The 24,027-nt window shown below is 47.8% G+C and overlaps 1 protein-coding gene across 5 annotated transcripts in view; it reads right to left on the bottom strand.

The window, feature by feature from the left end:
* TENM1 (teneurin transmembrane protein 1) overlaps positions 1-24,027 on the bottom strand; it is a 947,931-nt gene that overhangs the window by 203,612 nt on the left and 720,292 nt on the right. For all 5 annotated transcript variants that reach the window (XM_089678299.1, XM_089678298.1, XM_089678300.1 and 2 more), the window contains one exon: positions 3,309-3,541. In XM_089678299.1, the coding sequence (XP_089534425.1) occupies positions 3,309-3,541 (233 nt within the window). The remainder of the gene's footprint in view (positions 1-3,308; positions 3,542-24,027) is intronic.

Below are 24,027 nucleotides of genomic sequence, written 5' to 3'. Positions count from 1 at the left end.
TAAATTAGGCTTTAATTTTACAGTAGGTATCTTCTAGCTAGTCAGGTAGTAAGCAGAGTCTGTCTCTTTTTTCTCCAGCATCCATAGTGAACTCTCCTCATTGCTGCATGCAATGGCACCCACATTGCACTGTAAGCCCAAGATGGGGAAGGGGGGGAGGCGTTGATGCAGGAAATAGTTGTATGATACTGGGCTCTAGTAGAACTAGAGAGGGACAGGATGAGAGCACTGGAGTGTGGAGAAGGTGCTTTGCAATTGCAAGTACAGGCACTGCCAGCAGCTGGTTTGCCTGTCAAATCACACTAGAAAAAATTGCATTAAAGGTCCAGTTCACTTCTAGTCTATCCATATTGTTGTCAATCAGGTCCTGATAAAGGGGGTGATCTTGGACTCCTGAAATGTTTTGGATACTTTTTGGATTCTATCCCTTACTTTTACTGAAATAAAATTATTTCTGGACCTCGTAGCAACTTCCTTTTTTATTTTTGTTACTTTACAGTTCAAGCCAAGGAGAACATGGAGATCCTCTGGGGGTGCAAAAGCTGCCTGTCCAGGAACCAGATCATTTACATCAATGGCAATAATTAAGATAGCAATACCAGTGAGATAACACTAGGGGCCCAGCGCTATTTTTCCACCTTTCTCAGCTGTTAAACCTTTAATGTACCCTTCGTCCTAGGAAGATTCACCTACAGTGAATGTTTGTTGCAGGTCAGATAAACTCCTTTATAAATAGAACTCCAGTATTTTTTTCTATTTCACCCCTCCCACCCTAATGTTTAAAAATGTTTTGTTTTTTTTACATACCTGTACAATTTCTTTCTAAGAATACATCACAGGACACAAGAGAATTATTCTTATACTACTGGGTTATGCTCCCCCTCAGAAACAGCCAGACTCCTAGACATCGAATGATCCAAGGAAAGAACCTTTTGTCTCATGTTGTTATATGTTGACTTGCATCCAGTTTCAACTAAATGGAGCATATTGGACTACTTCAAAGGAGATTACCATCAATTCCAACACCCTCATGCAAAAGCAAATGGAGAGATTTTCAAGGTAATTTAACTCCAGAGGGTTCTGAAGGGATCTCAAGCTTTTCCTGGGTGGTTGTGTGGTGCAGTAGGTACATTCATCAGAAAATAGTATGGAAGGGGAAAAAGGCAAGACTGCAGCTTGTAGCCTCAGGACACAATGTTTTGAACCCAGGCATCAGAGTCAATTTGGGTCTATATGGCTGTAAAGACTTCCAAGCATCCTCCCCACCTGCAGAAGTGGGGTGCCCCATCACTGAGAAGGGCTCCAGAACTTTATCCCAAAAAAAATGTTTTTCTTCACCCCTGTATTCTGAAAGGAACTAAAGTAACTCTTCTTGGTTTCAGGTGAAGATAGCTTCTACTCACAAGGTTTCTGCTACTTCTTAAGAGGTAAGAGAGCACTCTTTCCTCCTGTTATTTTGTGGATAAACATATCCAGAGCATTGTCAAAGATGTATTCACCCTTAAAAAGCATATGTTCCAGCTGTTTCGTTCAGAGGAGCTCTGCTGAACAGCATTTTAGCCATAGCACCCACCTCATAAGTCCCAGGCAAGATATTTGTTGGGAAAAAATCTCCCAACTCATCCACACAGAAACATAATGCTTCAGGGAAGAGCTGCAAATGCTGAACCAGACTCAAAAGTCAGTTTCCATGGCCTTTCCTTATATCAAAAAGGCCTGACAAACCCCTAGGGGCAATGGCAGATAGCATGACTGTATTTGCCACATAAAAGGAAGCCTTATAGAAGGACTCAATTTTTTTTTCATCTATAGAGTCCTTAAACACACATTGTCCACTGGCCCCACCCAAGAAAAACAAGCACTAGCAGAGAACAAAGGAACCCACAGAACCACAGCACCCTCTGGAAGCACCCTAGGATACAGGCATAATCTTCCAGGCTCAGTGTTTAAATTGCTGTCCATGCTGAAGTCTCCCCTACAGCGCAGAAGTACATGGGGACCTCTCACATGAGAGAGAACTTAAAAATGCACCACAGAGCCAAAAGGCTCAGTATTTACTAGGTTCATGTCAGGTATACCGCACAGGGTATTCAGGAACTGGACTCTGCCTCAGCCATGGCCCTGGACCTGTATAGCCCCCTGCTGGCTACCTCATGTGATGCATCTACCTGCCAAGGTTACCATCACAATGCAGAAGGATCCATTGTAGTCACAGCTTACAGGCATTCTCTGCAAAGTCCAGGTACATCTCCTCTAGGAATCATTATTCCATAGGTGCTGATCTGGATAACTGTCACTGCTACAGAGCATCGAAGTTTAGCATCTCCATGCATTACAAGTGTGTATTACAAAAGAAATCCTGCTCAGCAGAAAGAGACAGGACAATTAACTACAGACACTAGCAAAAAAAATAGGCAATGCTGGGAATGGGAGGGGTTATGCTGAGTAGTGTCAGGCTTTGTAATTTTCCAGTGTTCAATTGCCCAGAGGTGGTGTTTAAGCCAATAGTTTAAGAAATAATTCTCTGGTCTCCTGTGATGTATGATTAAGAAAACAATTGAATATATAGAAAGACTTTCTCTTTATTCTACCGCTAAAAACGGAAACTTACTCCCCTAACTCAACTATTAAAATGAACCTTTTGCACTTTACCTTAAAACCTAGGTTGGCTTTACACCTATATGTTGCGGGAACATGCATGTTAGTATACACGTTACCACAATGAGTAGTAGCACAGGTGTTAGTGTGCTGAAATGCCATTCAGGTTAGGTGGCACCCCAACACACTCAATAAATACACTTCTGATGCACCTGTGTTGCAGTAAACCACAACAGATAACTGTGTGGTATGCTGCCTTATGAAAAGCAGGAGCATTTTGTGGTTTATCGCAGTGCACTGGTAGCCCATTCAAAAGGACTCATCTTAATGCACAGAACCAGATCAGATTAGAGCAAAAGCCTAAAAAATGTATGCTGAAACACCAAAAATAAATCTAAGAAAGTAATCCTAACATAATCGCAATGAATATTCATGACAGAGTGCAGGCAAGGTGAGTAGAAGTGGATTGAGGTGGTGGATTAGTAAAACATTTTTTCATTTGCCCTAAATTGGCAAAGTGAGTCTCTTTAACAACCTGGAAAATGCCCAATTCTGGCTATTTCCATGATTGCATGTCTATATTTGCATACATTCTTTTATATATTGGCTCTACTTTTGACTGAGAGTGTTAAAGAGTGTTGATCTAAAACATTGGTAGTTATTTTACAACAATCCATATGCAGTGACAAAAGCAAAGGTGGTCAGTTTACCTCTAGGGCTGTTGAGTGACGCTTCATTGGCTTTCTCGCCGTCCCCGCAGTGACTCTGATCAAATGGGAGGCATTGGTCCCCTGTGCCTGCTACCACTTCAAAGTTCTTTGTCAATTCCTTAACATCACTAAGAGATTTCACTCTGTAAACTTTCCTGGTATTAGTGTCAGATAGGTAGACAGACTCTGAAGAAGGATCCACAGTGAGATAATACTTGTGAGCAGGGCTAGTGCTGAAAGACAAAAAAGCAAATAATTATAACTCAAATTCAAAGATGTTTCCTTTTTTGTTGCTGTTCCTGCAGCTAATTTAAGAGTGTGTCTTATTTCATAGTCTTTATTGTGTTTTCTCAATGCAAAATAAATAATTTGTTATTTTCTTGTAAACTGAAGCTGCCACCAAAAAGTATTTTAAATACTGTATATGAATAGTCTGATGGACAGAGTCAGGTTCCTCCAAATGACTCCAGCTCTGTTTCTATCTATCTAGGAGTTGTGGATGTTCTTATCCACCTGTGCATGTGCCTGCACTGCCTGTAACATTCCCTTTAAAGTGTTACTTCATCTAAAAGGGGAAGTATTGCTCTTCTGCCTCCTCCCCCCACAACGATTGGCACATTAAATGTTTTTTGGAGGGAGCAGGTACCTAGGTTTGTTAGGTACCCACTTCCAATCAGATCACCTAGGTGATCCAAACAGAAGTCTGTCCCCCCCCATTCCTTGCCAGTAGCCTCTTGAGAAATGTCATGTGTCCCATAAGGCTGTAGGACCATTCACAAATCACAACAAAGCTCATGCATGTGCAGTGGGCAGATAGCTGTGAAGCTGCAAAGAGTCACATACAACTTCCCTCACCAAAGATGCCAGTGCTGGGGACCCAAGGACCGGTAAAAAGAAATGGCCCGGGTGAGAACGGAGCTGGATCCTTGGACAGGTAAATGTCCTTTTATTAAAAAGTCAGCAGCTACAGTATTTGTAGCTGATGACTTTTAATTTTTTTGTTCCTAGAGTGAAGATCATTTTTAATATCAAAAAAATTATACAAGGAGAGGGGTACCCCTCATAATGGACAGAGTAGGTGAACCGACCCAAGAATTCATGTTCAGAGCTCTCAAATACACTGCTCAAAAAATTAAAGGAACACTTTGAAAACACATCAGATCTCAATGGGGAAAAATATGCTGTATATCTATACTGATATGGACTGGGTAATGTGTTAGAAACGTAAGGATGCCCCATCATTTGATGGAAATTAAAATTATCAACATACAGAGGACTGAATTCAAAGACACCCTGAAAATCAAAGTGAATAAATTATGCAGCAGGCTAGTCCATTTTGCTGAAATTTAATTGCAGCTACTCAAAATGGCACTCAGTAATTTGTATGGCCCCCAAATTCTTGTATGCATGCCTTACAACTTTGGGGCATGCTCCTAATGAGACGACGGATGGTGTCCTGGGGTACTTCCTACCAGATCTGGACCAGGGCATCCCTGAGCTCTTGGACAGTCTGAGGTGCAACCTGACGGTGTTGGATAGACCGAAACATGATATCCCAGAGGTGTTCTATTGGATTTAGGTCAGTCGAGCATGGGGGCAATTCAATAGTATCAATTCCTTCATCCTCCAGGAACTGCCTGCATACTCTCGCCACAAGAGGCCAGGCATTGTCATGCAACAGGACCCTCTGCACCAGCGTAGGGTCTGACAATGGGTCCAATGATTTCATTCCGATACCTAATGGCAGTCAAGGTGCCATTGTCTAGTCTGTAAAGGTCTGTGCGTCCCTCCATGGATATGCTTCCACAGACCATCACTGACCCACCACCAAAACGGTACTCAAGCTTTGCATTGCACTTGTTGATGTAAGACTTGGATGCAGCTGCTTAGCCATGGAAATCCATTCCATAAAGCTCTCTACACACTGTTGCTGTGCTAATCTTAAAGCCACATGAAGTTTGGAGGTCTTTAGATATTGACTCCGCAGACAGTTGGTGACTTCTGCGCATTGTGCGTTTCAGCATGTGCTGACCCCGCTCTGTCATTTTATGTGGCCTACCACTTTGTGGCTGAGTTGCTGTTGTTCCCAGTTGCTTCCACGTTGTTATAATATCATAAACAGTTAACCGTGGAATGTTTACTAACAAGGACATTTCACGGATGGACTTATTGCACAGGTGGCAACCTACCATGGTACCACTTTTGAATTCACTGAGCTTCCTAGAGTGACCCATTCTTTCACAGATGTTCGTAGAAGCAGTCTGCATGCCTAGGTGCTTAATTTTATACACCTGTGGCCATGGAGGTGATTGGAACACCTGGATCCAATGATGTGGAGGGGTGTCCCAATGCTTTTGGCAATATAGTGTATGTAATGCTCCCAGACCAAGACATTAAATAAAGGCAGTAATCACGCCACACAAAATAGTACAAATAAAAAGATGAAAAACATTATATTGTAAAAAAAATGTCCTTCCTGCTATTCTAGGATGTCATACTTTATTACATCTTGTGGTTAGACTGCGGCATAGACTAAATAAATTCACGTGTTGGAAAATCTCTGTGTTCTTTGAAGAACCATTAAGATCTGGCCAACTGTGAGTGCCCTATGTAAACACAAAGACTCTAACTCCTTAACCACTATAGTTTTTCAGGGATAGTAAAATGCTTTTCTTAATTTGCTCCATCATTTCTACTTTTTAAAGCCTGATGTATGGAATATTTTGGAACTGCGATAATCAAGTACTGAGATCTAATATAATGAGAACTGAGATGATATAATAAGAACTGAGATAATTAGCTATACAACTTCAGTATATAAAGCCTATCAATACAAATGATTACCCCCAGACCCTGGATACACACACAATGACAACTGATCACAATTTTTGCTTAAATAATCTTTAATGGATGTGTTCAGGAAGAAACCACTATTGCTTGTGTTTTGTACTGAACATAAAGATTTATGAGTACAACTGGCAGACACTGATTGACGTTGCCATGGAAATGGCTTGCTTGCAATTAGGGTTTCTGTTATGCCAGCAGACATTTTAATCTCTACTAGCAGCAGGAATTGTGTCAGGGGCTTAGTAGCTGTTTAGTGTACTTAGACGTTTCTGTATCCCCTGGGCCCGCGTTTCTCAACAGAACAATATACAGTAGTCTGTCATTAAATGTGATCGAACAATGCATGCTGTATATAACTGAAGCAAGTGACAATAGGACAAAAGATCAAAAGTGCTAGGATATGTTTTTTCTGATTTTATCTGTAGTATTTCCTAATAAAAGTATAAACCAGATTGCAAGCATTTCTATACAGCAGAAGTTAAAATGAAACTTCAGTCTTGCAAAAATAAGTATATTTGCTGAACTGATCTAAAAGACCTACTTTACGAATGTAACCCTCAGAAATGCACTTTAAAGGATAAGTTCACCTTTTGGACAAATATAATAAATGCATATTTTTTTGTAGGTAAAAAAAATTGCATTTATTATTTTTTTCTACAGGAGCTTGGAAAACAGTGCACCAGCGATCAGTAGATTGCTGATGCCATGCAGGTCACCTGCATACCTGTCAGAATATCTGCTTGCCATACAGGATGTACAGTCAAGCAGATATTCTGACAGGATGCTTCAATGAACTACCAAGGCGCTCCACAGCACCGTGGTAGTTCATTGAAAACTACAAGCCCACAGCCGCTAAAGCTTTCGGAACTTGCAGTTCATTCATTCATTCACGGAAGTCTGTGAATGAATGACGCGGCTGTGTGGACAGAGTCCCACACAGTCGCGCTGTTTTCAAAATCAGACAGTATGGGGAAACTTCTCCCTATACTATCTGCCAGAGGAAGGGGGGGGGGGGGCGGCGGTGGACGAGGCTGCAGCTGTGGGAGCATGTTACATGTTCCACCCTAAAAATGGGTGGAACTTGTAACATGTTCTCAAAGGTGAACTTATCCTTTAAAGTGATTCTGAACCTTTTTTAAAAATAACAAATATGTCTTACTTACCTACTCTGTCCCCCACTCCTCCCCCTGCCAAGTACCCCTCCAGCAAACCTCTTGTTAAGGGGGGTGCTCATGCAGGCTTGCTCCCAAGCTCTGCTAACTGTGGCCATAGATACAGACAGCAAGGCTTTTCCCCACCTCCTGCTCTCTCATCATAGGATTTGATTGACAGCAGCAGCAGCAGCCAATGGCTCCCACTGCTATCAAACTGCCCTGTGAGGAGGGAGAGAGTGGAGAAAGCTGCTGCTCTCTCGCACAGCGCTTGATTAAGTTTGGGCCCAGGTAAGCATGGGGGGGGGGGGGGGGGGGTGGCGAGGTGCTGTGGTGGGATCCTGCACACTTAAAAAAAACCCAATCACATCATACTTACCTGCTCTGTGCAACCTCCTTTTCTGGGGTCCCTTGCCAGTGCTCCTGGTCCCTCCCACCTGCCAAGTGCCCCCAGAGCAAACAGCTTCCTATGGAGGCACCCAATCAGGCTTGCTCTTGAGCCGCTGCTCTCTCCTCCTTGGCTCACTGGCTGTGATTGACAGCTGCACAAGCCAATGGAATACATAGAATGCATGCATGTAAACAACCTTGGGTCTTTACATCCACTTTAAGATCCAGAAGATTTTACCATAGGCAGAGCCTTAAAAGCCCCTACATATTATCAGCTTTTTTAGTTAAGTGTAAATTATGGGTCTAGAATTATTGCTCTATCTCCAGCATGCACAGTGATATTACAATCAACATTTTCATGCATTTGTACCCCCAACACATGCATTTATATATATACATGTCTGTATGTGGGGGTGGGGGGAAGCTCCAAAATTTTTTTGGGGGGGAGGATTTTAACTTCCTGGCTGCAAATTACATTTGTTACAATGTTTTTTTTTTCACTCTATGTCATGCATTTTGGTAGCAGGTTCTCTTTAATGAAAGAACTTTCCCTTAAAGTAGAAGCTCGCCCAAAACCTAACTAACTCTAATCCCACTCCCAGGCACATTCTAAAATGAATCTATCTAGTCCTGTAAAGAAGAAATCGCTATACATACCTGTTCTTCAGGTTCTGTGTCTGGTCCCACACTGAGCTGTCAGCGGCAGTTTCAGCATTTAGGTGTGTGCAGGAGAGGCAGCCGACAACGGAAGCCCCATAGTAAGTCTATGGGTGACGTCACTTCCCAGGCATTTCACAGCCGTTGTCAGTTCTCTCCTGCACACAGCATCTGCCGCTGGAGACCAGACCAGATCGGCTTCAGAAAAGATATGTATAACGACTTTCATTTGATGGTTTGACAGTTTGGTTGAGGAAACAAGAAAATGTGACAGTTAGCAATCCCAGCATTCTAGGAATGTAACTTGTTAAATTGTTAAATCGATGACGATGGGTTTAGTTCCTTTGTATGATTTACTTCTGCTCAGGGGCTCTTGGCTTCAGAAAAATGGTAGCCTCCAGCCAGAAGAAATAGGAGCAATGCTAGAGGAAGTTTAATCTTGCTGTATAAACATTATATGTCAGCAAAATCACCCCCCCTCTCCCCCCAAAAATGTAAGGACTATAGGGGGGGCTATAGAGTACAGCAGGACTGAAGAGTCAGGGCCTCACACTAGAGATGCCACTGGCTGTCAGATTGCCACTGTGCAGTGTTTGCTTACCCACATCCTGCACACATTCTTTGCTGGGAGAAGATGGGTAAGGGTCAGGGGCGGACTGACAACTCATGGGGCCCCTGGGCAATAGGGGATCATGGGGCCCCAGTGTCCTTGCCCAAACTCAAAAAAGCCTATGAAAAAGGTACCAGGGGCATCTCATGGGGCCCCCTACTGACCCCAGGCCCTCGGGCAGTGCCCGAGTTTCTAAATGGTCAGTCCGCCCCTGGTAAGGGTAAACAAACAGTGCACAGTGATGATCTAGCAGTCCTGATCCTAGAGAGCTGCAGTGGCAGGAGGAGGAGCTGTAGGGGAGAGAAAACACAACCTGTCCCACCTCCCAGCTCTCTGCTCATCTCCATATCTGTCTTGTTTCCTCCACAGCTAAGCTGACAGGAGTAGTGAAGCTGCCGTCACTACTCCTGTCAGCTTGTAGATATGAACACTCCATGCTGTGCCCCTCCACCTCACATGAAACCACCGCGCCCAGGGCAGACGGCCCTCCTGCCCACCCCTTGTCCTGGCCCTGCCAGTGCTCCTAGCAGCCAATGACACCAAAGATGATGGCCGCGACGAGGAGGGGGAGAGGGGGGAAGACAGGTATCCTCAATGTGTGCAGTTTGTAAGAGCACAGTGGGCCACATCCCTCTGGGGGCCCATGTGCCTTTCACACATTGCACTCATTGAAGATACACCACTGGGCACATTTCATACTGAGAATGATGGGTGGTGAAAGATCTATGTGTCTTTACTTGAACTGTAAGCATTTTAAAGCCACTGTTATGGTCTATCTGACATTGCTGATAAAAATAGGTTGCGTAAGTGACAACAACTACTTGTCACTGTGAACACACTGCAAAATATGCTCCCATGAGTTTAAAAGGCTAAAAATAAAACCTATGTGGCTCACGGCCAAAGGTAAAAAAAAGCTATAAATAATAAGAAAAGAGCTTTGAAAAAATATAAAAATGAAGGAACACTATCGTCATTTAAATTTTACTAAGAATATAACAGAGTATGGAAAAAGAAATTCAAGGCTGCAAAAATTAAAAATGAATGACAGAGTGCAAAAGGGAAAAAGATAAATCCCGAAAAATTCTTAGAATATAGTAATAGTCAAAAGGTCAGGTCTGAGCATGTAGGCCCTTTACAAACAAATCTGGTGTGAGTGACTGGGGACAAAGAGAAGGCAAATTTATTAAATACCTTCTTCAGCTCTTTGTATACAAAGGAGCATGGGGGAGCTCAAGTCCATAATGGGGATGATATTGACATAGCCCCAAATGAACCACTATGGCTCAAAATTGATATGGTTAAAAAAATATTTAGACAGAATAAAGACGAATAAAGCTGTTCCCGTACCAGAAACCACCAGAAGCCAAGATGCCCTGCTATTTAGAGATGCGAAAGACTGCCATTTGTTCTTGATGGCATCCCCATGCATCTCAAACCACTGTGAATTTGCATGTGCAGGCACCGCAAGGAAATTGCATGGATTTCCCAGCCTCAGCATTTCCAAAATGTTGCATGAACTTTTTTTCTGCGGGAAATGTAGGCACGGCAGCCCATTCAAATAACTGCCAAATGCTGCCAAATGCGCAAACCTGCACAGATATGAACCTAGGGTTAAAACTGGTATGAAGCTCACAGCTATAGTAGCTTGATTTAACCATGTCTACCATGACATTTATAAACACACCTTGTAGATAAGTGGTTACGGATTCTTTCTCTTTATGTGCAAAGCTTGCAATCAGTGGTGCAGAAATTTCCCACTATGTTAGAAAACCTCCAGTTCATGTCAAGTGATGTCACTGACCATATATTGTTGACCCTGCCCCCCTTGTACATAACAGCTGTCAGCCACTGAACAAGCAAATGCACTAGAAGTGTCTCGCCAAAGCATCCTTTGGTGGGTCAGTGGATGCTGGGCATCAACAAGGACCTGCATCACTTTGAAACCTGATGGATTTACAATTAGGGACTTTTTTGGTATGCTTTTGTTTTAACTAAGGACATTCAGATGTCTTTATTTCTAGGTTTCAACTTTTTTTTTTGTGAACGAGCAGGAGTAATATATACCCCATATTCACTAAAATAGGGGAAAAGCCAGTACCTGAATGCTCCCTTATTGTTAAAAGGAACTTCCAAAATCCAATAAGCCCCCTGCCTACAGGCCACCACAACCACCGGCCATGGCTATGGGGAAAGGTCCTTGTCTTTAGCAAAATCGAAGCAAGGTGCTTTGTCGGGGTGGCCCTCCCTGGCAAGATGCCCACCCCATGTTATGGGCATGTAAACTGGTATGATTCAGGACGGGGGGGCTTGTACACTCAGACTAAGGGTCTAGTATAGATTTTTAGGAGGACCCCTTAATATCCAGGCCAGGGTCAAAGGGAGGGGAGACCCCATGCCCATGACATTTCTAAATGTATTAAACTATCCCTGCCACTTTGCTTACATGGTCAGGTATTCCCAACCACGTAAGCAAATGGGTTGGTGACATCACTGGTTTTTAAAGGCTCAGGGGTGCACCTGCCAGCATCTTTAACAACAATTGATAGTGAGAAGCTGTCATGTGTAGTATTGGAAGTAATGCCGCTACTATATCTGACGTTGGGCTCCTGCTGAATTGTTCAGGCATTCATCCAACCCTAGAGCTTATCCCTGGTCACAAGTGATGCTTTGCATGTACAGTATTGGGATGTACAGTATATAGCCACCCTTAACACTGTGCTTCTCTCCGCTCATTCTTCTGACAAGAAGGACATTGCTACAGTATCTCATTGCACTCACTCATCTTTCACTCAGTGTAGCCATTTTGATATCTTCATGTACTCTGCATTCTCTCCATTAAGATAAGAAACCTTTTATGTGCAGCCAGTGCCAGGAAAAGGTCATCTGGTGCCCAGGGCAAAAATGGCAAACTGCGCCCCCCCCCCCATAGAATAACCCCCAGAATCTGTGCCAGTTTATGCAATAATACTAAAAAAGCAACCAGAAACTGCACTTGCAGTCAATTATAGCCTAGACAGCTCACCCAATATTCTGATATGAAATATACATATTTAAAAAGGTAAAAAGGAAGCGCTAAACCTCCTAAATTGATCCAAGAACTATGCGTATTCAAAAAAGTGAAAAAGCATCAGCCAGCTTACACAATAATAACCCCAGCACTGGTGCCAATTTCTGTAATGATAATCCCCAGCATTAAAGAAGTATTAAACCCAAAACCAAAAATGTCATATATTGAAGCTTACCAGCCATTAGATGTTGTGGCTGCATTAGTTTTTAGAGATGAGCGAAGAAATGAAAAATTCGATTCGACTGATTCGGCGAATTCGTGGACAATATTCGATTCGAGTCGAATAAATTCGCTGTGAATTTAACTTAAAAAAGGGTGTTTCTAGGCTTCAGAGAGACTTAATATTAGTGCAGAACACTGTACCTTTAATTTAAATGCCCTTGGAGTCTGCTGGGGAAGAGAAATAATACTGTCTGTCAGTATGACATGCAGATGAGTGCCGTCGATCTTAGAATCACTGCACACTTCACTCCTTTGGCCAGTCACGGGGCCAAAACCAGTGTTTGGAGCCACAGTGTGGCGGTGGAGGCAGCAGCAATGGGAGGCCATACAGCAACCTATGACAAAATGGAAACCAGCAGGAGCGTGAGGAGACCTGAAAGTGGCACATGGCAGAGTGGGAGCAATGGGAGGCGGTACAGGGACCCAGGTCACACTATGGGCCCAGCAGCAGCGTGACCAGGCGGTACGGGGGCCCATGGCCGATATGGGGCTTGGTGGCACCTATGGAAGGCCTGTAATCTGCCAGCAACCTATGACAAAATGGACAACCGCAGGAGTGTGAGGAGATTTCAAAGTGGCACATGGCAGAGTGGAAGCAATGGAAGGCCGTACAGGGACCCAGGTCACACTGTGGGACCAGCATCAGCGTGAACAGGCGGTACGGGGGCCCATGGCCGATTTGACCTCATTCATCCCATAGTCCTGCCGACTCACGAATAGCGTGGCCTCCTCAAAGGGCCTGAGCAAGCGCAGGTGTCACACATGAGCTGCCAATGGCTGACATCTAAGTTACACAGGGAGTACCTTTATCCGCTTTTAACATCAGGAAATCTGTGATGGCCTTTAGCTGTTCGTAAAGGCGGTCTAACATATGTAGGGTTGAATTCCACCTTGTTGCAACGTCACAGCATGAGGAGTCGGTACGGGGGCCCATGGCAGATTACATGTCTGGCAGCAGCTATGTGAGGCCCGTAATCTGCCTGCACCCTATGTCAAAAAATTTAACACACCAGCAGTGTGAAGAGACCTGAAAGTGGCACATGGCAGCAGAGTGTGGCGATGGAGACAGCAGCAATGGGAGGCCGTACAGGGACCCATGAGAGACTCTGGACTTGGCAGCAGCATGAGGAGGCGGTATATAGGGGCCCATGGCAGATTAGGGGCCTGGCAGCAGCTATGTGAGGCCCGTAATCTGCCTGCACCCTATGTCAAAAAATTTAACACACCAGCAGTGTGAAGAGACCTGAAAGTGGCACATGGCAGCAGAGTGTGGCGATGGAGACAGCAGCAATGGGAGGCCATACAGGGACCCATGACAGACTCTGGACTTGGCAGCAGCATGAGGAGGCGGTATATAGGGGCCCATGGCAGATTAGGGGCCTGGCAGCAGCTATGTGAGGCCCGTAATCTGCCTGCACCCTATGTCAAAAAATTTAACACACCAGCAGTGTGAAGAGACCTGAAAGTGGCACATGGCAGCAGAGTGTGGCGATGGAGACAGCAGCAATGGGAGGCCGTACAGGGACCCATGAGAGACTCTGGACTTGGCAGCAGCATGAGGAGGCGGTATATAGGGGCCCATGGCAGATTAGGGGCCTGGCAGCAGCTATGTGAGGCCCGTAATCTGCCTGCACCCTATGTCAAAAAATTTAACACACCAGCAGTGTGAAGAGACCTGAAAGTGGCACATGGCAGCAGAGTGTGGCGATGGAGACAGCAGCAATGGGAGGCCATACAGGGACCCATGACAGACTCTGGACTTGGCAGCAGCATGAGGAGGCGGTATATAGGGGCCCATGGCAGATTAGGGGCCTGGCAGCAGCTATGTGAGGCCCGTAATCTGCCTGCACCCTATGTCAAAAAATGTAACACACCAGCAGTGTGTGAGGAGACCTGAAAGTGGCACATGGCAGAGTGTGGCGATGGAGACAGCAGCAATGGGAGGCCGTACAGGGACCCATGAGAGACTCTGGACCTGGCAGCAGCATGAGGAGGCGGTATATAGGGGCCTATGGCAGATTAGGGGCCTGGCAGCAGCTATAGGAGGCCCATAATCTGCCAGCACCCTATGTCAAAAAATTCTACACACCAGCAGTGTGAGGAGACCTGAAAGTGGCACATGGCAGCAGAGTGTGGCGATGGAGACAGCAGCAATGGGAGGCCGTACAGGGACCCATGACAGACTCTAGACTTGGCAGCAGCATGAGGAGGCGGTATATAGGGGCCCATGGCAGATTAGGGGCCTGGCAGCAGCTATGTGAGGCCCGTAATCTGCCTGCACCCTATGTCAAAAAATTTAACACACCAGCAGTGTGAAGAGACCTGAAAGTGGCACATGGCAGCAGAGTGTGGCGATGGAGACAGCAGCAATGGGAGGCCATACAGGGACCCATGACAGACTCTGGACTTGGCAGCAGCATGAGGAGGCGGTATATAGGGGCCCATGGCAGATTAGGGGCCTGGCAGCAGCTATGTGAGGCCCGTAATCTGCCTGCACCCTATGTCAAAAAATTTAACACACCAGCAGTGTGAAGAGACCTGAAAGTGGCACATGGCAGCAGAGTGTGGCGATGGAGACAGCAGCAATGGGAGGCCGTACAGGGACCCATGAGAGACTCTGGACTTGGCAGCAGCATGAGGAGGCGGTATATAGGGGCCCATGGCAGATTAGGGGCCTGGCAGCAGCTATGTGAGGCCCGTAATCTGCCTGCACCCTATGTCAAAAAATTTAACACACCAGCAGTGTGAAGAGACCTGAAAGTGGCACATGGCAGCAGAGTGTGGCGATGGAGACAGCAGCAATGGGAGGCCATACAGGGACCCATGACAGACTCTGGACTTGGCAGCAGCATGAGGAGGCGGTATATAGGGGCCCATGGCAGATTAGGGGCCTGGCAGCAGCTATGTGAGGCCCGTAATCTGCCTGCACCCTATGTCAAAAAATTTAACACACCAGCAGTGTGAAGAGACCTGAAAGTGGCACATGGCAGCAGAGTGTGGCGATGGAGACAGCAGCAATGGGAGGCCGTACAGGGACCCATGAGAGACTCTGGACCTGGCAGCAGCATGAGGAGGCGGTATATAGGGGCCTATGGCAGATTAGGGGCCTGGCAGCAGCTATAGGAGGCCCATAATCTGCCAGCACCCTATGTCAAAAAATTCTACACACCAGCAGTGTGAGGAGACCTGAAAGTGGCACATGGCAGCAGAGTGTGGCGATGGAGACAGCAGCAATGGGAGGCCGTACAGGGACCCATGACAGACTCTAGACTTGGCAGCAGCATGAGGAGGCGGTATATAGGGGCCCATGGCAGATTAGGGGCCTGGCAGCAGCTATGTGAGGCCCGTAATCTGCCTGCACCCTATGTCAAAAAATTTAACACACCAGCAGTGTGAAGAGACCTGAAAGTGGCACATGGCAGCAGAGTGTGGCGATGGAGACAGCAGCAATGGGAGGCCATACAGGGACCCATGACAGACTCTGGACTTGGCAGCAGCATGAGGAGGCGGTATATAGGGGCCCATGGCAGATTAGGGGCCTGGCAGCAGCTATGTGAGGCCCGTAATCTGCCTGCACCCTATGTCAAAAAATTTAACACACCAGCAGTGTGAAGAGACCTGAAAGTGGCACATGGCAGCAGAGTGTGGCGATGGAGACAGCAGCAATGGGAGGCCGTACAGGGACCCATGAGAGACTCTGGACTTGGCAGCAGCATGAGGAGGCGGTATATAGGGGCCCATGGCAGATTAGGGGCCTGGCAGCAGCTATGTGAGGCCCGTAATCTGCCTGCACCCTATGTCAAAAAATTTAACACACCAGCAGTGTGAAGAGACCTGAAAGTGGCACATGGCAGCAGAGTGTGGCGATGGAGACAGCAGCAATGGGAGGCCATACAGGGACCCATGACAGACTCTGGACTTGGCAGCAGCATGAGGAGGCGGTATATAGGGGCCCATGGCAGATTAGGGGCCTGGCAGCAGCTATGTGAGGCCCGTAATCTGCCTGCACCCTATGTCAAAAAATTTAACACACCAGCAGTGTGAAGAGACCTGAAAGTGGCACATGGCAGCAGAGTGTGGCGATGGAGACAGCAGCAATGGGAGGCCGTACAGGGACCCATGAGAGACTCTGGACTTGGCAGCAGCATGAGGAGGCGGTATATAGGGGCCCATGGCAGATTAGGGGCCTGGCAGCAGCTATGTGAGGCCCGTAATCTGCCTGCACCCTATGTCAAAAAATTTAACACACCAGCAGTGTGAAGAGACCTGAAAGTGGCACATGGCAGCAGAGTGTGGCGATGGAGACAGCAGCAATGGGAGGCCATACAGGGACCCATGACAGACTCTGGACTTGGCAGCAGCATGAGGAGGCGGTATATAGGGGCCCATGGCAGATTAGGGGCCTGGCAGCAGCTATGTGAGGCCCGTAATCTGCCTGCACCCTATGTCAAAAAATGTAACACACCAGCAGTGTGTGAGGAGACCTGAAAGTGGCACATGGCAGAGTGTGGCGATGGAGACAGCAGCAATGGGAGGCCGTACAGGGACCCATGAGAGACTCTGGACCTGGCAGCAGCATGAGGAGGCGGTATATAGGGGTCTATGGCAGATTAGGGGCCTGGCAGCAGCTATAGGAGGCCCATAATCTGCCAGCACCCTATGTCAAAAAATTCTACACACCAGCAGTGTGAGGAGACCTGAAAGTGGCACATGGCAGCAGAGTGTGGCGATGGAGACAGCAGCAATGGGAGGCCGTACAGGGACCCATGAGAGACTCTGGACTTGGCAGCAGCATGAGGAGGCGGTATATAGGGGCCCATGGCAGATTAGGGGCCTGGCAGCAGCTATGTGAGGCCCGTAATCTGCCTGCACCCTATGTCAAAAAATTTAACACACCAGCAGTGTGAAGAGACCTGAAAGTGGCACATGGCAGCAGAGTGTGGCGATGGAGACAGCAGCAATGGGAGGCCGTACAGGGACCCATGACAGACTCTGGACTTGGCAGCAGCATGAGGAGGCGGTATATAGGGGCCCATGGCAGATTAGGGGCCTGGCAGCAGCTATGTGAGGCCCGTAATCTGCCTGCACCCTATGTCAAAAAATTTAACACACCAGCAGTGTGAAGAGACCTGAAAGTGGCACATGGCAGCAGAGTGTGGCGATGGAGACAGCAGCAATGGGAGGCCATACAGGGACCCATGACAGACTCTGGACTTGGCAGCAGCATGAGGAGGCGGTATATAGGGGCCCATGGCAGATTAGGGGCCTGGCAGCAGCTATGTGAGGCCCGTAATCTGCCTGCACCCTATGTCAAAAAATTTAACACACCAGCAGTGTGAAGAGACCTGAAAGTGGCACATGGCAGCAGAGTGTGGCGATGGAGACAGCAGCAATGGGAGGCCGTACAGGGACCCATGAGAGACTCTGGACTTGGCAGCAGCATGAGGAGGCGGTATATAGGGGCCCATGGCAGATTAGGGGCCTGGCAGCAGCTATGTGAGGCCCGTAATCTGCCTGCACCCTATGTCAAAAAATTTAACACACCAGCAGTGTGAAGAGACCTGAAAGTGGCACATGGCAGCAGAGTGTGGCGATGGAGACAGCAGCAATGGGAGGCCATACAGGGACCCATGACAGACTCTGGACTTGGCAGCAGCATGAGGAGGCGGTATATAGGGGCCCATGGCAGATTAGGGGCCTGGCAGCAGCTATGTGAGGCCCATAATCTGCCAGCACCCTATGTCAAAAAATTCTACACACCAGCAGTGTGTGAGGAGACCTGAAAGTGGCACATGGCAGAGTGTGGCGATGGAGACAGCAGCAATGGGAGGCCGTACAGGGACCCATGAGAGACTCTGGACCTGGCAGCAGCATGAGGAGGCGGTATATAGGGGCCTATGGCAGATTAGGGGCCTGGCAGCAGCTATAGGAGGCCCATAATCTGCCAGCACCCTATGTCAAAAAATTCTACACACCAGCAGTGTGAAGAGACCTGAAAGTGGCACATGGCAGCAGAGTGTGGCGATGGAGACAGCAGCAATGGGAGGCCATACAGGGACCCATGACAGACTCTGGACTTGGCAGCAGCATGAGGAGGCGGTATATAGGGGCCTATGGCAGATTAGGGGCCTGGCAGCAGCTATAGGAGGCCCGTAATCTGCCAGCACCCTATGTCAAAAAATTAAACACACCAGCAGTGTGAGGAGACCTGAAAGTGGCACATGTTTGAGGCATGATTCATGGCGGATTTAGTCAGTTGTGTCAGGAACTGGTGGTTTGAAATCCAGACTAATCCACGCCTGATTCATTTTCACAAACGTGAGTCTCTCCACACTTTGGGTGGACAGTCGTGTCCTCCGCGGAGTTACAATACCTCCTGCCGCACTAAACACGCGCTCCGATGCCACGCTACTGGCCGGGCATGACAGCCTTTCAAGGGCAAATTCAGCTAGTTGGGGCCAAAGGTCAAGTTTCGTTGCCCAGTAGTCAAGGGGATTGTCTACCTCGGTTGGCAGGGTGCTGTCCAAGTAGGCCCAAGCCTGTTGTTTGAGCTCCTGCTCCAGGTCCACCTGATGCTGCTGCTGCTGCTGCGGCTGGTTAGTAGTTTCCTCACTGCGCTGGTGAAGAAAGCTACTCATCATCGACTGCAGACTGAGGCAGCCGCTGCTGGTGGAGCTGCCACTGCTCCTACCACCCCACCCCTCCCCTGCTGCCATGCCAGCGGAACGCGAGCGCACAGGGCCCACAGTGTCTGAGGATGGACGTTGGCGCACAAAGGCAGAGACCAACTGACTACATAGGTGGTTTTTATAGTACGTAATTTTGGCCTCCCTCTCAGCAGGTGTGAAAAAGGCCACCATTTTGGACCGGTAGCGAGGGTCCAACAAGGTGGACAGCCAAAAGTCATCCCTCTGTCTGATGGTTATTATTCGGCTGTCGCTACGCAAGCAACCGAGCATGCTATGGGCCATTTGTGCCAAGGAATGCGAGGGACTCCCTGCCTCCATCTCCACAGCATACTGCCACGGTGCGTCTGGGTCCTCTGTCTCCTCCTCCTCCTCCTCTACCAGATGCTCCTGCTCCTCCACTCCTGTCCGCTGAGTGGAAAAACCACCCATTTCACTCAATAATTCCTGAGCACAAATGTCCTCCTCTACCTCCTCCTCTTCTTCCTGTCCTGCCCCCACAGGGGTCATGTGGCGTTGAGATCTGTGCGCCACGTCTACCGCACCCTGACCAGCCATTGTTAACAGCATTTGTTCCAGGACGTGCAACAGAGGAATGACGTCGTTCATCCCATAGTCCTGCCGACTCACGAATAGCGTGGCCTCCTCAAAGGGCCTGAGCAAGCGGCAGGTGTCACGCATGAGCTGCCAATGGCTGACATCTAAGTTACACAGGGGAGTACCTTTATCCGCTTGTAACATCAGGAAATCGGTGATGGCCTTTCGCTGCTCGTAAAGGCGGTCTAACATGTGTAGGGTTGAATTCCACCTTGTTGCAACGTCGCAGATCAGGCGATGCTGTGGAATTCCGTTCTGCCGCTGCAGCTCAATGAGGGTGTTCTTTGCGGTGTAGGAATGGCTGAAATGCATGCACAGTTTACGTGACATTTTAAGGATGTCTTGCAGTGGGATGGTGGATTTTAGGAACCGCTTGACAACCAGATTGAACACGTGAGCCATGCATGGCGCATGGCACAACCTTCCTTGACGCAGAGCAGACACCATGTTCTTTCCGTTGTCAGTCAACATGGTTCCGATTTTTAGTTTGCGCGGAGACAGCCATCTGTCGATTTCTCTGTTCATTACACTCAGCAGTTCCTCCCCTGTGTGACTACGTTCGCCAAGGCATACCAGGTGCAGCACAGCGTGACACCGTTGCGCCCTGCACATGTGATATGCCGGTCGGGTAATGGGACTTGGCACGGGGGTGGCGGCTGAGGACACGGCGGAAAAAGAGGTGGTAGAGGCGGACATGCTTGCTGGACCAAGGACGTGCAAACGTGGAGGCAAAAGCGTCGTGACCTGTCCAAGTTGCTGGTGCGGCTGTGCCGGCACCACGTTCACCCAGTGGGCCGTAAATGACATGTACTGTCCCTGACCGTAGTTACAGCTCCACACGTCGGCGCTGCCGTGCACTTTGGCAGAGACCGACATGCTCAAAGACTGGCCCACCATCTCTTCTACATGTGAATGCAGGGCTGGCACTGCCTTTTGGGCAAAGAAATGACGGCTTGGCACTCTCCACCGCGGCGCGGCACAAGCCATCATTTCTCGGAAAGGTGCTGAGTCCACCAGTTGGAAAGGGAGGGACTGCAGCACCAGCAACTTGGACAGGAGGACGTTCAGCTTTTGCACCGTCGGGTGCGTGCTCGCAAACTGTTGTCTCTTGGATACGGATTCCAAGAAAGACTGTTGACGGAATCCGAGAAGAGGAGTAGCAGGAGAAGGAGCATCTGAACGAGCGGAAGATGCCAATGAGCGACAACTCCCCTCAGCAGAGGTGTTGGAGCCTTGACTGGCTGATAGAGGGCGATTGACGACGTCGGGTGACGGAGCAAGTAACGGAGCGGGTGATGGAGCGGGGGCTGGGGCAGGCAGAACCGCCGTATGTTTATCACGGTTTTCCCAGGCCACCGAATGGTGACGCTGCATATGCTGACGCAACGCTGTAGTCCCAACATGGGCCCCCTGGCCACGCTTGCATTTCTGGCCACATAGTCGACATACGGCTACGTTTACTTCCTCGGGCGGCTTGAGGAAAAATTGCCACACCACCGAGTAGGAAACTTTGCCCCCGCTACTCTTCACTGGCTGACTGCTACTTCCTCCGTGCGCAACGGCACCACTACTGGCCGTGGTGGTAGGCTGCAGTGGAGCTGGTGCTCTACTCCGTGGACGTTTGGCTCCACTGACACTGATGCGACCCTGCTGCTGTCTCCTGGGCAACCCACCGACTGTTTTGCTCGCTGCCAAGCTGCCACCCTCTTCTCCTGATGATGCGGAAGAAATTGCCTGATGACGACGAGGCTGCCAAGTGCGATCAACCTCCTCATCATCAAGTAGGGTCTCCGCCTCACTACTAGCCCCCTCGGCTGCGTCTGGGTCAGGAGACAGACCTGTCTCTAGACCGGCTACCGAGCCACTCTCCTCGCCAGTACTTGTTCGCTTGGCTGCTGAAAAGGCCGATGTCTCCCCCCGTTCCTGACCGCCCTCTGTTAGCTCTTCCTCACTGTACAGTGGGGCTGAGCCCACAGCATGCGATACTTCGCTTGGTGAGGGAACAGCAAAGGACAGGGGCAGGTAGAGGACACGTGATTTCAGTGGGCTTGGTCCCGGGCCATGCCAACTAACGGTTGTGTCTGACGTACCCACCGACCGTTGGCTGTAGGTGTCAGAGGTGACCTGGGAAGAGGAAGACGACCGAGCCAACCAATCAATGACGGCAGGGTTGTCGGTGGAGACACGACCGCTGGATGACACCGGGAGCACTGGCCTCTGGCTGCGAATACTGCTGCCTCGACCCCTTCCTCTGCTGCCACGTCTGCTCGCTCCTAAAACATTGCCTCCTCTGCCACTCCTCTGCATGTTGTCTGACATACTATTTAATTCAACGATTAGGTGTCCCTGAGTAACAATTCTCTGGCACTCAGTAACAATTCTGTCTGTCCCTGAGTATGAATTCTGTGGCCCTGAGTAACAATTCTGTGTCTGTGCGAGTAACAATTCTGTGTCTGTGCAAGTAACAATTTTGTGTCTGTGCGAGTAACAAATCTCTGGCACTCAGTAACAATTCTGTCTGTCCCTGAGTAACAATTCTCTGGCACTCAGTAACAATTCTGTCTGTCCCTGAGTAACAATTCTCTGGCACTCAGTAACAATTCTGTCTGTCCCTGAGTATGAATTCTGTGGCCCTGAGTAACAATTCTGTGTCTGTGCGAGTAACAATTCTGTGTCTGTGCAAGTAACAATTTTGTGTCTGTGCGAGTAACAATTCTCTGGCACTCAGTAACAATTCTGTCTGTCCCTGAGTAACAATTCTCTGGCACTCAGTAACAATTCTGTCTGTCCCTGAGTATGAATTCTGTGGCCCTGAGTAACAATTCTGTGTCTGTGCGAGTAACAATTCTGTGTCTGTGCAAGTAACAATTTTGTGTCTGTGCGAGTAACAAATCTCTGGCACTCAGTAACAATTCTGTCTGTCCCTGAGTAACAATTCTCTGGCACTCAGTAACAATTCTGTCTGTCCCTGAGTAACAATTCTCTGGCACTCAGTAACAATTCTGTCTGTCCCTGAGTATGAATTCTGTGGCCCTGAGTAACAATTCTGTGTCTGTGCGAGTAACAATTCTGTGTCTGTGCAAGTAACAATTTTGTGTCTGTGCGAGTAACAAATCTCTGGCACTCAGTAACAATTCTGTCTGTCCCTGAGTAACAATTCTCTGGCACTCAGTAACAATTCTGTCTGTCCCTGAGTAACAATTCTCTGGCACTCAGTAACAATTCTGTCTGTCCCTGAGTATGAATTCTGTGGCCCTGAGTAACAATTCTGTGTCTGTGCGAGTAACAATTCTGTGTCTGTGCAAGTAACAATTTTGTGTCTGTGCGAGTAACAATTCTCTGGCACTCAGTAACAATTCTGTCTGTCCCTGAGTAACAATTCTCTGGCACTCAGTAACAATTCTGTCTGTCCCTGAGTATGAATTCTGTGGCCCTGAGTAACAATTCTGTGTCTGTGCGAGTAACAATTCTGTGTCTGTGCAAGTAACAATTTTGTGTCTGTGCGAGTAACAATTCTCTGGCACTCAGTAACAATTCTGTCTGTCCCTGAGTAACAATTCTCTGGCACTCAGTAACAATTCTGTCTGTCCCTGAGTAACAATTCTCTGGCACTCAGTAACAATTCTGTCTATCCCTGAGTATGAATTCTGTGGCCCTGAGTAACAATTCTGTGTCTGTGCGAGTAACAATTCTGTGTCTGTGCAAGTAACAATTTTGTGTCTGTGCGAGTAACAATTCTCTGGCACTCAGTAACAATTCTGTCTGTCCCTGAGTAACAATTCTCTGGCACTCAGTAACAATTCTGTCTGTCCCTGAGTAACAATTCTCTGGCACTCAGTAACAATTCTGTCTGTCCCTGAGTATGAATTCTGTGGCCCTGAGTAACAATTCTGTGTCTGTGCGAGTAACAATTCTGTGTCTGTGCAAGTAACAATTTTGTGTCTGTGCGAGTAACAAATCTCTGGCACTCAGTAACAATTCTGTCTGTCCCTGAGTAACAATTCTCTGGCACTCAGTAACAATTCTGTCTGTCCCTGAGTAACAATTCTCTGGCACTCAGTAACAATTCTGTCTGTCCCTGAGTATGAATTCTGTGGCCCTGAGTAACAATTCTGTGTCTGTGCGAGTAACAATTCTGTGTCTGTGCAAGTAACAATTTTGTGTCTGTGCGAGTAACAATTCTCTGGCACTCAGTAACAATTCTGTCTGTCCCTGAGTAACAATTCTCTGGCACTCAGTAACAATTCTGTCTGTCCCTGAGTAACAATTCTCTGGCACTCAGTAACAATTCTGTCTGTCCCTGAGTATGAATTCTGTGGCCCTGAGTAACAATTCTGTGTCTGTGCGAGTAACAATTCTGTGTCTGTGCAAGTAACAATTTTGTGTCTGTGCGAGTAACAATTCTCTGGCACTCAGTAACAATTCTGTCTGTCCCTGAGTAACAATTCTCTGGCACTCAGTAACAATTCTGTCTGTCCCTGAGTAACAATTC

Source organism: Staurois parvus, unplaced genomic scaffold, assembly GCF_062004578.1.
Source record: "Staurois parvus isolate SC_StPar_1 unplaced genomic scaffold, SC_StPar_1.0 ptg000202l, whole genome shotgun sequence".
NCBI classification, from domain to species: domain Eukaryota; kingdom Metazoa; phylum Chordata; class Amphibia; order Anura; family Ranidae; genus Staurois; species Staurois parvus.
The sequence above is the reverse complement of the archived record's forward strand: the minus strand, read 5'-3'. Positions and strand labels throughout refer to the sequence as shown.